Source organism: Aspergillus luchuensis, chromosome 3, assembly GCF_016861625.1.
Source record: "Aspergillus luchuensis IFO 4308 DNA, chromosome 3, nearly complete sequence".
In the NCBI taxonomy this organism is placed as follows: Eukaryota; Fungi; Ascomycota; class Eurotiomycetes; order Eurotiales; family Aspergillaceae; genus Aspergillus; species Aspergillus luchuensis.
Genome location: NC_054851.1, coordinates 3,013,428 through 3,024,871, shown reverse-complemented (window position 1 = coordinate 3,024,871; position 11,444 = coordinate 3,013,428). Strand labels below are relative to the sequence as shown.

The following is an 11,444-nucleotide window of genomic DNA, read 5'->3' as shown; positions in this document are numbered from 1 at the left end:
CATTGCTTGTCTTTCCTTTCTCCCACTGCTTCGGTATATTTCTATTTTACTTTACTACAGTTTCACTTTGCTTTTATCTATCTCCTCTCATCATTGCTCTGGGCTTAATCTTCCCTCCCCCACAGCATGGGGTTTCTAAACTTCCTCAAGACCCGGTCTGGGTTCCGGGTTGATAATAGCAGGACTACTTCTGCAGCTACCCTGACCTTACGCCAAAGTCTTTGGCCCTTGACCCTTGTTACTATACTCTTCTTTCTCTGGGTAAGCTGTGCACCAGCAGCCCAACCATTACTCGATTCGATCTGCTAACCCAACTTTCAACAGGGCTTTGCCTACGGCCTGCTCGACACCCTCAACAAACATTTCCAAAACACTCTGAATATCACCCGGACACGCTCCTCGGGTCTTCAAGCAGCCTACTTTGGGTCAGACATTTGCTAAGCTACGTACATGTTGCCATTCAACTAATGGTCATTAGTGCTTATCCACTTGCGTCCTTGGGATATGCAAACTACATACTCCGTCACTTCGGATACAAAACCGTCTTCATCTTCGGGCTCACTCTATATGGTATCGGTGCCCTCTGCATGTGGCCTGCAGGCTTGAACCGATCGTTTGGTGGCTTCTGCGCCGCTACCTTCGTTATTGGGTCGGGCCTTGGTTCGTTGGAGACCGCTGCCAACCCCTACCTTACCGGTTAGTCAACCATCCATGTCCCATCTCCAGCTGATACTGTGAGAGGAAATAACCCCAAAAAAGCCCCCCTGCTAATCACTGAAATGACCGACCAGTCTGTGGTCCACCCAAATACGCCGAGATCCGAATCAATCTCGCCCAGGCGTTCAACGGCATCGGCACCTGCGTCGCACCAGCTCTAGCATCATACGTCTTCTTCACATCCACCGAGGATGACGTGAACGCTCTCAAACGAGTACAATGGGTATATCTAGCCATTGGCATCTTTGTCTTCGTTCTTGCCGGCGTCTTCTTCATCTCCACCATCCCCGAAGTAACCGACCAAGACATGGCCTTCCAGGTAGCCGAGACGCACGTTGGCGAACAGGATAAACCATTCTGGAAACAGTATCGACTCTTCCACGCCACGTTGGCACAGTTCACTTATACCGGCGCCCAAGGTACGAAACCCCTTCTTCTCCTCACGGGCCCTTTACACTACTACTAAAACACTAACCCACCCCTGCTTGCTCAATAATAGTTGCCATCGCAGGCTACTTCATCAACTACGTCGTCGAAACCTGGCCCGGAACCACCAGCGCCACCGGCTCCAAATACCTCGCCGGCGCACAAGGAGCCTTTGCAATGGGACGATTCCTCGGCGCGATCATTATGAGATTCGTCAAAGCCCGCTGGGTATTCCTAGCCTATCTCTCACTGACTGTAGCATTCATTGCCGCATCCATAACCCAACGTGATCAGAAAGGCATAGGTACGTTTCATACCCAACACCCCCCCACCTACCCTACCCATCAATCAATCCACCCCAGTCCAAACAGACAAACACCAAAAAAGAAAACCCAAGCCAACCCCCCTAACTAACGCACAAAAACCCTAACTAGCAATGCTCTTCTGCACCCTCTTCTTCGAATCCGTCTGCTTCCCTACCATCGTCGCACTAGGTATCCGCGGCCTCGGCCGACACTACAAGCGCGGCTCAGGCTTCATTGTCGGCGGAGTATCCGGTGGTGCCGTCGTGCCTCCAATCCTGGGCCATGTAGCCGATATGCGAAATAGTACGGGCTTTGCGATGATCGTTCCGACGATGTTCATGGTTGTGGCGTGGACGTATGCCCTCGCGGTGAACTTTGTGCCGGCGTATCGGGATATGGTTGATAAGGTCGGGGAGAGTGAGATTGGGTTGAGGGATGAAGCTGCTAGTGTCAGTCCGAAGGATGTTGAAAGTGGTGGTGGTGGGGGGCATGGGTTGACGGATATGGAGAAGGAGAAGGGAGAGGAAACTGCGAGGGAGGAATATGCTACTACTAGTAAGTAGGTGGTTTCGGTATGCAGTGACTAGTAGGCGCTGCATAGGGTCACTTCACATTCGTCATGAAATTTCATGTTGCTTACGATCTCGTAAATGCTTTACTATTCTGCTTACTATAAATATTCATATACCCTTGATGCGAATGTGGGCATTAAAAGTGAAGTCTATTCTATCGAGAAGTTAATTGGGCATATACACAACCCAGAATCAAAAAGGCCGAGAGCGCGCAATGGACGGTGGACAGATCCAAACTGCGTTGATCACCGAGACTTGATCCTCGTGTCTGCCTCTAGGCACCGGCTTTGCGTGACACCTCGTCCAACTAAGATCCAGAATTTGAGTATCTCAATGGGCAGCCGTATGTAGGGGATATCTCTAGAAACAAACAAGTACAAGCAGGAAAGGTATGGAGACAATAGGGAAGGGGTGAATGATAAACGCATGATAGGGTACACAGAAAGGAAATGCAAAATTGTGCATGATCCGATGTCCTGGTCAGAGAAGATAAGCTTCAATCAAGGTCTTTAAAGTAGATAGTATGAAGGAAGGGTAGAAGGGGAAGGGGGTAAAAATAAGGAGAACAAGAGGGATGGGATGGTATACAAACGCCTCCCAACTCGTCATCCGATCATTATTTTGCGCGCCGCATCATGAAGAAAAAAAAAAAAAAAGGCTAGAAGAACAGAAGAGAAAATCAATGTCCAAGAAATTTTAGCTCCTTATAGACGCAAAGAAAAGGGGTATAAATGTGTATGAGAAAACAATAAATCAAACAAGCCAACAATGTACCCAGCGAGCCTGTACTCTATGATTGCTGTCGCTTTTGTATTCGGGACTCTCCGTTTCCTAGACTCATGACTCCTAGGATACGGTGACACTGAAAACTCCTGGGACACCGCATTCTAATCGGGTGTCACTCAATTAAGATGTATTGGGTGGGCGCGGAGTCGACTCGAGTTCTGCAGCAGGAGCTAGAGTCGGTTTGCCAGTTCGCCCGAAGGACGATCCCGCCAGATGTCCAGCGCCTGTATGGTCTTCCGAGGCAGTGGAGTCGACTGGCGAGCCTGGCCCTTCATCTAGGCCATCAAAAGTATCGACTTCTTCGATATCTTCCTCCATGTCCTCTTCCTCTTCTATTATTTGACTTTTTCGTGTCCCAGATCGAGGTGCTGCTGCGACCGCAGGGCCTCCAACCCCTATGTCGCCATTTGGGTACTCAGTGCTTGTCATTCCACCCGATACCATCAGATTAGCTGTATGGACCATAGGCCCCTTGAAAGCGGATCGTTTTCGACGTGCAAAGACGAGGCTTGACGAAGGGGAGTAGAGCAGTGGCGCTGGGGCTGCCTCGTTGAACATGTTATTGATCCTCCCGTTAGGGTCATCAATGTCACGGAAACCGTTCTGCGTGCCTCGCACCAGACGGATATTACTGGGAAATCGGGCAGACGCACTTGGCGTCGTGGGAAGGACTTTGACTGATGTGTGAGGCGACTTCGAAATTCGAGCCGTTGGGGTCGACGCTGAACCAATACTATTTGAAGAAACGGACGATGCTTTAGAGTGGCTGTGGGCATGATGGATGCTGCGGATGGAGGACACGGAAGAGGAAGTGGACTTGCGACCACGCAGACCTGCGGAGGACCGCCGGTATGAACCTCTTGGGGTGATCGGAGATGGCGAGAGAGAGTTTCTCTGGCTCGTGCTCAAGGGACGATTGTGGCGAGGGTAGGAATGGCGGTTGTTTGGATAGGAAGCACTGCTCGGGGCTAAGCTGCTGGCATTCGATGAGCGCTTGATCTGTGTTGGCGTCAACAAGTCACCAGAGTGCGCGGTGGCCCCAGATGCCGAAGTGGGCTTCTTTCCAGTATCCTGGCCCTTGGCCGGGCTCAATTTCTCGGAGAGAAACTTGCGATGGCCTCCTTGACCCCCAGCCGCCTTGGCATGAGGAGATTTGGCTCTCTTTGCAGACTCCACAAACCAGTGTTTCAACGAGGCCAATTGGCTTATTATCGGGTACTGGCGGCGACCGGTGCGGCGTCTAAAGATGCCATTGTTGTGCTGGGCCAATTCAGGCTGCGATGCGCTCACATGCAACGTGCTCGGCCGTCGTGCTTGATCCTTCGGTGGTGGTGGGGGACGCTGCCGGGTCGAACTAGCAGAACGAATGGAATCTTTGTCAATCGGGGGCGGAGGCGTGCTAGAATCTGGGGACTGCAGGGGTGTCGGTTCGGGAAGCATTGGCAGCTCTGGGACAGCAAGCTGAGAAGGGAGACTCCGTCTGTCTCGCCGTCCTCGCTCACGAAGATGAGTGTCTGCGGCGTGGCCCTCTTCGTCGACTTCCACAAGGGCGGCCGAGATCTTTTCCAGCCGACTGCTTGCTGCACTCAAGCGACGAATATTCTTAGCTTCCGCTTCACGCTCGCGTCGTTTACGCTCCCTCTTCTGCTCTTTTCGCTGCTCCTTTTCGATCAACAATGCCCACCAACCAGCGAGGGGGTCACAGCGTTGAGAGAGAACGCTCTCGACAACCTCATCGATGTTGACTCCTGCACTCTTCATGCGCTGCAGCGTGGTCCTCTCCAGAGGGGTCGAGAAGGCGGCTGGGCGCGGAATCTTGAGTATCGCCAACTGTTCGGGAGCATGCTCTGCAAGAAACGGATGGGCAAGGATTTCGTCCAGACTGGGTCGAATAAGGGGCCGCTTCGAAAGGAGTAGATTGATGAGGGCTTTGGCATCGTCGGGAAATTTATCGTTGAAAATTGCTTCTTCACCAAGAATCCGAGCCTTTGTTACTTGGTCGTCATCATCATCGAATGGCAACTCCCCAGCAAGCAAGGCGTAAAGAATGATACCCAAGCTCCAGACATCCACCTTCTCGCCAGCATACTTCTCGCCCTTGAGCATTTCGGGAGCGCTATAGCATACTGTTCCACAAAACGTCTGCAAGTAACTCGCCTTGCCTTCATATTCGCGAGTGAACCCAAAATCGCACAGCTTCACGTTCTCATGTTTGTCGAGTAAGATGTTCTCTAGCTTGAGATCACGGTGAACGCAAGATTTGCTATGGACATAAGCAACGGCTCCCACTAGTTGCGTGAAGATTCGCTTGACTTTGTCTACCGGTAACGGACCATGCCGAAGGAGATAGTTGTACAACTCATCACCTGCTCGAGTGTGTTAGCGGTATCCTACTACATCTACAGCAGCATCTCGCCACGTACCCGGGCAGTACTCGAGAACAAGCCAGACCAGCTTTTCCGTCACAATGACTTCGTATAGGCGGGCAATGTGGGGATGGAGGAACTGGCGGTGATGATGGATCTCGCGTGCCAGATTTCGGTCTTCCTTACTCGAAGACTTGAGCACCACCTGCGCGCAATCCTGTCAGGTTTATCTAACACATAAGTAGTGGGATTTTTTCATAGACGTACCTTGGAGCCATTGGTAAGCTTATGTGAGGCAAGATATACTTTGCCAAAGGAACCCTTCCCAATTAACCTCCCAAGCGTGTAGTTTCCTACAGTGCGAAGATCCTTCGAAGAGAATTCCCTATGAAGACGATTGTTGTTAGCATCCAAGCTGAAGGGGAAGGCGAGGTTTTGGGGGGGTTTTGCTTACTCCAGCAGTGCATTGTATGATTGGGCAAGCTGTTCATAGCGCAAGATCCCAGTCAGTTAAGCCATCTACCACGACAAGAGAAAAAGGGATTCGATCCTGGATCGGGGACGGAGTCTTGCATGTGTCCCGGAAGAAAAGAGAGATGGCGGAGAATAGGACATGCGCATTGCAGAGGATCTTCGACCTCCAAACTTAAAATCAAAAAAGCCGAGACGCACCTTCTCTTTTTGTTTCTGGGCCTGGACCTCCGCTCTCGTCCTCGGAGGTGGCATGTGTTAAGATGATCTCCGCCTGCCTGGGGGAAGTCCGCGGAGATGGAGTATGCGTGTCTGAGACGGTTCTGTGCAGGATTGGAGTGGTACTAAGTTGTCAAGGGTGGCCATCCAACGTAGGGAGGAATATATAGAGAGTGAACCGAAGGCCGCTGTCGCTCCGGTTGTAAGGGGTGGGGGTCCCAGGAGATCGCAAATCGACGCCGACGTGGGTGGAGAAGGAGTGGAAGGTATCAAGGAGGCGATTGTTCGGAACAGCCGACGGAATACAAGAGTATATGATGACTGTCTACTCTGTGACAAAAGGAATGAGGGGCGGATAGCTCGAAGGAAATTTGAGGCACGAGGGAACGTAGGATGGGCGCGCAAGTCGGTGGTGGTAGCTATCTAGTAGCTAGTCGTCGGCAGGAGTGTGGAAAGCTCGGAACCGCAATAATACGGAGAAGGAACGGGCAGAGTAGGGTAGGCTGATAAGGGATGATACACTAAGCTAGATAGTAACAGATCCAGCGAACGTTAGTGTTGTTTCAGGAAGGTATGTGGTTCTATAGCGACAAGCTGCAGACAAAAGTGCGGGAGTGGATGAAGGAGAGAGAAGAGAAAGCGATGGAGAGAGCGGGGGGGAGGGATGTTCTGGAAAAGAAGGCAAACACATACCAGCCAGACAAACTCAGTAAGGTTGATGATGATTAGTTAGTAGTAAGGCAGGGCCCGTAGCTTGAGGGGCAATCTGTACAGCGATGGAATGGAAACAATAAATCCGGGATTAAATGACGACAGGTGCTGGGCAATTTCAATAAAGCAGCAGCCAAGCCAGCCAGCTAGCCAGCAGACAAGCAAGCAACCAAAGTACTAAAAAAGCACGCCTCAAATTCTCTAGCCAGCCGACCAGCAAGCGAGCAGGAAGTTGAGGGTGATGGAGGGGGGTAAAGGAAAGGAAAGGAACGATGATAATAATAGTAGTCTTGGTAGTAAAAGTAGTAGGAGGACTGGGTTAGGAGAGCCTGGCAAGGACGGAGTTGGGGGGGGTGGACTGACGACAGCCGGCAGGGGCGTGCATGAGCCCAGGGGAGAGAGAGAGGGAGGAGACTCACTATGTCTGTCTGGGTGGTGGTGGGTGGGTGGGTGGAGTGGAGTGGTCAGTGATGATGATTGTGATGATGATGAGCAGATAGAATTGTGGTCCTCAAAACAATATACTGGCTAATTAAAAAAAAAGAGTGTGATTGAACAAAAGTATAGAATGTGACAGTGATGCTGAAAGGAGTGTAAGAAGGATACTAACCAACAGTAACTATTCTACGTACACTGGAATGATTATTATTATTATTATTGTTTGTTTCTTTTCTCCCCTTCCTCCTTTCCCCATAAAAAACCCCCGAAACCCAGTTCCAACAATAATAGTAATTTTATTATTATTATGAAATGTCAAACCCACGATTTCCATTTCTATTTCTATTTCTTCCCATTACATCTTCGCATCCATACTAGTATTTTGATCACTGTTAATTAATTACTCTTAGCCGCCCGGCCACATTTTAGCCGGTGGGAACGTGGGCCGTTTCTGTCATTGCGTTCAGGCACCTTTGAGACTGGCTTTGCATATCCTCTATTGCTATCTCATTTTCCATTACTATTTGTTCTTACCAAATTATATTATGGAATTTTACTACGGAGTAATAAATAAGACTAACAACCCAGGAGAATTTGAGATTACTCCTGATCCTTCGAGATTTTTTCTTTCCTCGATAGTCAAAATAGTACTATTTTGTAACTATCCCCCTCTCCCCCTCTTTCGATTAGCATAACTATGCAAAATACTTTGTACCGTTCTGTTCGCGGTTCCGAAGGGCCGATGTCATCGATCCCGGCCTTGCTTCCCGTTACAGGAAGGAAAAGAAGCAGTAATTGGGGGCATATGTGGATCATAACATCATAACTACTAGTAGTAGCTAGCATCATTCATAACTACGTACTTAACTGTAGTCTAGTCAGCCAGCAGCCCCTGAAATTCCCTAACTTAACAGCCGTTGTCAATCAACATCGTCATCGCTTTTAGTCAACCTTGCGCGGCGGTCCCTAACTAATTAACTCCCGGCAAATCCGACCCCCTGATTACTTTGACAGCTTAAGAATAAGTCGACACTAAAAGCTCTGATAGGGTCTTCCGCTTATGACATGCCTCCCTAGTTTCCTCTAGTAAACGCCCCTACCACACGTATCTGGTATGGACTGTCCATCTTCTTTCACGAGCCTGTCACTTCAGAGATTGAATAAGTTGTCATAGAAAGTACTGGAAATCAGTCATCACATCATACGATGTCTGCATCACATCTGTGACATACTAGTCTATAGGTCAAAATAACCCGATATGGGAAGGGGGGCCACCTTATCTACACAGTAAAGGCTAGAAGATACATAAGTACAGTAACTTCAAGCTGGCTCATTACTGTTGTGTATATAAACAATCAATTCTTTCAGTATGGTTGGGGTATATGACTGACAAGTTCCATCTCACCGAGACCCGAGACCCAAAGCTTCCGACCCTATTCAATTAACCCATCACTTCAAACCCCTTCTTTCCACCAAGGGAGAGACTGTAGTTGCTGCACGGCCCGATGGCTCATACACAGCGCTGGATCAACCCCATCTAGCCCTTCCTCTCCCTGGAACGCGAGGGCGACCATCCCAAAGTAGGAATGGAGGAGATCTGTAATCGTCAGTCAGCGAGGAAATTACCAGACATTAATAACACCCCCAAGGGTACCAACCTGGTGGCTCGCCCACACCCTTTCCAAAACCGCCAATGATATGCTGCGTTTTTCCGAGAAGATATTGCCGATTCCGACTTGCGTCCACGAGGTCTAACCTATTCATCATCTGTCCACCAACGATCGGGTCAGTAATGTCACTCTGTCACACAAACTGTGATTGCTTACATCTAATGTTGCCAGGTTCCAGAATGAGTAACATGTATCAGCATACTTATTACATCGCCCATTGAAGCCTGCACATCGTAGATCCTGTTCCGTTGGTGGCGGTATAGCGGGGAGCTTATCGAGGCTCTCATCTAAGCTTACTTCTTCAACAGCCTCCGGTACCGGTTTCGGAACCTCATTCACCTCAGAGCTGTTATCATCGTCCGAGTCCTCCTCGGTGTCGCCGAGTTCTGTCGTTTGTCTGGCAACGAGCCAACGAACCAAGGACTCGAATTCGTTCGCGCCTGGCGAAAGGACTGGCGGTGGCTTCTGATCCTTTGCCATACGACTTAAGAATGTCAAGGCGCCCATTGCGCAATACGTATGACCGGCTGCGGGGGTATACGAGTAAGCTGCCATTCTGTAACAATAAAGGGGGGGGCCCAATTCTAGGCAGAGCGAGACCTTTGGATGGAACGTACAATGCGCTTCACAAAAGGGTGCTTCACCCATACCGCCATCATATGCCTGGAATAATGCATCTCAGCATATGTCACGTATCGGATTATACGGAGTCAAAGAGTGCAGGTCACTTACTTGACATGCCTGAACAAACGCGGCCAGCTTGTCCACATCAATGTCCTTGATGCCATCCACATCTGCCCCGCCATTCCCCCGCAGAATATACCGCGTGCCTGCCGCAAAGCAGCAAAAGCGGAGATCACCACCACCTTCAATCTTCCCTCCCGGTCCCAGCACCTCTCCAAAGCTTCCATTATCACGCTGCAGGCGCGGCAACCATTGTAAACACTCCCTCCGCTTCACTCGCGATAAATCATCGCCCAGGATGATAAGGAGCTCCAGCGCAAAGAAGGTAGAGGGTACATTTGCCGGATCCCAAGCTTCATTATCCAATGTCCGATTCTCCGCGCCAAAATCCGTTCCGGTGAAGGCTCGAAATCCGCCCGTGGGAACCTGGCAGTGGTAGATCCAGTCGATGTAGCCTTGTCGCTCTTCGGGGGTGGTTTTGCTCTGCAAGACGCCGAGGAGGTCTAAGCCGGCGACCGTGAAAAAGGCGAGAAGCATGCGATTGGAGTCATTGGAGGTGTATAGGCTGGGAAGGAAGGTTTTGAGACATCGTAGGAAATACTTGATGTGTCGTTCTTTGGTAAAAGTGACTGGGACGTCGGTCATGATGTCAGTGCCCGCGATAATAATACCAACTTCTCCCGTGCGGAGCTCTGGCCATATAATGTAGGTTAGTATAGAGGTACAGAGAGTGTGCACCAGGAAGGAAAAGGGGACAGTAGCCTCCTCCGAATAAGCCGACAAATTGCTTTTCTTTGAGAGGGGGTGGGCTTCCGCTAATTGTTGGTCTTGCGCATTCCCGGCCTGCTCTTCTCCATCTCGATCGGAGGCTGCCAAAAGTCCAGCCCCACTCGGCCGCCGCGGAAATTCAATTCTCGTTCCCCAATTCGAATCTCATCGGTCGAAACAATGTTTTTTGTTGTTCACAAATGAGACAGCTGCAGAGCTCAACCTCTCGAATACTCTCTGCAACCCGGCTGTGATACATTAACGCATGTGTTACACCAGAAAATACTAGCTGACTGCCCGTTACAGCCATTCAATCAATCCAGCATGGCTCTCCTTTCCTCCAAGACCTTAATCCAGGCACATGCCTTGTTCCTGTTCGTGCTGGCCGTGTACCTGACCAGGTCGCCAGAAGTCGTGACCGAGTCTGACCTCGTCTTCATGCTGGGGGAGTTCTTGAATCTGGTATGTTTATATTTTAACATCTTCATTCGCCCCATTGATACCCTCCCCTCCGGTCGATTTACTAAATATCTCTCTCGTTCAATCAATTCAGGAGGCGACCCCTAGTATCTCCCGACCTCAGTCCCCTTTCGCCCTATGTGGTGTCCTCCTCGTCGTCGATGCCCTGGTCGACCTCATTCTTGTGACCAAGATCCCGCAAATTAACGAGATTCTGGCCATGGCCCAAGCCGCCAGAGTGCAATCCCCTATACCAGTGGCAGGGGCTGTACGCACGAACCCCTTCATGGCACGCTTGACCTCGCTTTACTCGGAGATCTGGACCCTCCTTTCCGCTGCTCGTTTCTGTATCTTCTTTGCCGTTTCCTTTTTCATATACCAGAGTCAACCATCAGCGTGGGGAATGGATGCCGCTACCGGAATGGGGAACTACGGCACTGCCGGTGCCGCTACATCGGGTCTGGATCAGCTGAAAAACAGGGTGGTATTCACATATGGCTTTATGGAAATGATGTTTTGGTTATGGGTAAGCTTTCTCCCTCCCGCCCCTATGATTGCTCCCCAGAGAAAGCTCTGGCGGGTACGCCAATGCTATGGTTTGCTGACAATTGATAGATCTTCATCACCCTCAGGGAAGAGCGACAGGAAGCAGCTAACCGGTTCGTGGAACAGGACCGGTAGACGAATCCATGCAGTTGGCATGACCCTCGCACTACTGAGTATACACCTCTATTTGTAGGCTATACAGCAACCACTGCGGCAAAAGACATTGTGACCTTGATTCCGATCCTATCATACAAACTAATAAGCATAATACAGTTAACTGGGCTGGTCCAGTTCAATTTAGCCAGC

The 11,444-nt window shown here is 50.1% G+C and overlaps 4 protein-coding genes across 4 annotated transcripts; 2 read left to right on the top strand and 2 right to left on the bottom strand.

The window, feature by feature from the left end:
* Positions 1 to 126: 126 nt before the first annotated feature.
* Positions 127 to 2,011, top strand: AKAW2_31009A (putative l-fucose permease; the record flags this gene model as incomplete). The annotated part of the gene is made up of 6 exons (XM_041687586.1): positions 127 to 261; positions 325 to 425; positions 479 to 696; positions 792 to 1,136; positions 1,217 to 1,447; positions 1,578 to 2,011. 6 exons carry the CDS (start codon positions 127 to 129, stop codon positions 2,009 to 2,011), a joined length of 1,464 nt encoding a protein of 487 aa, XP_041541456.1.
* A 915-nt stretch (positions 2,012 to 2,926) lies between these two features.
* On the bottom strand, positions 2,927 to 5,898 carry AKAW2_31008S (non-specific serine/threonine protein kinase; the record flags this gene model as incomplete). The annotated part of the gene is made up of 5 exons (XM_041687585.1): positions 2,927 to 5,172; positions 5,230 to 5,377; positions 5,440 to 5,557; positions 5,627 to 5,655; positions 5,845 to 5,898. The coding sequence occupies 5 exons, from the start codon at positions 5,896 to 5,898 to the stop codon at positions 2,927 to 2,929; spliced, it is 2,595 nt and encodes an 864-aa protein (XP_041541455.1).
* A 2,567-nt stretch (positions 5,899 to 8,465) lies between these two features.
* Positions 8,466 to 10,010, bottom strand: cdc43 (protein geranylgeranyltransferase type I subunit CDC43; the record flags this gene model as incomplete). The annotated part of the gene is made up of 5 exons (XM_041687584.1): positions 8,466 to 8,608; positions 8,670 to 8,778; positions 8,838 to 9,208; positions 9,299 to 9,344; positions 9,414 to 10,010. 5 exons carry the CDS (start codon positions 10,008 to 10,010, stop codon positions 8,466 to 8,468), a joined length of 1,266 nt encoding a protein of 421 aa, XP_041541454.1.
* A 447-nt stretch (positions 10,011 to 10,457) lies between these two features.
* On the top strand, positions 10,458 to 11,273 carry AKAW2_31006A (uncharacterized protein; the record flags this gene model as incomplete). Its single annotated transcript, XM_041687583.1, has 3 exons — positions 10,458 to 10,595; positions 10,687 to 11,118; positions 11,208 to 11,273. 3 exons carry the CDS (start codon positions 10,458 to 10,460, stop codon positions 11,271 to 11,273), a joined length of 636 nt encoding a protein of 211 aa, XP_041541453.1.
* Between the last annotated feature and the right edge of the window lie 171 nt (positions 11,274 to 11,444).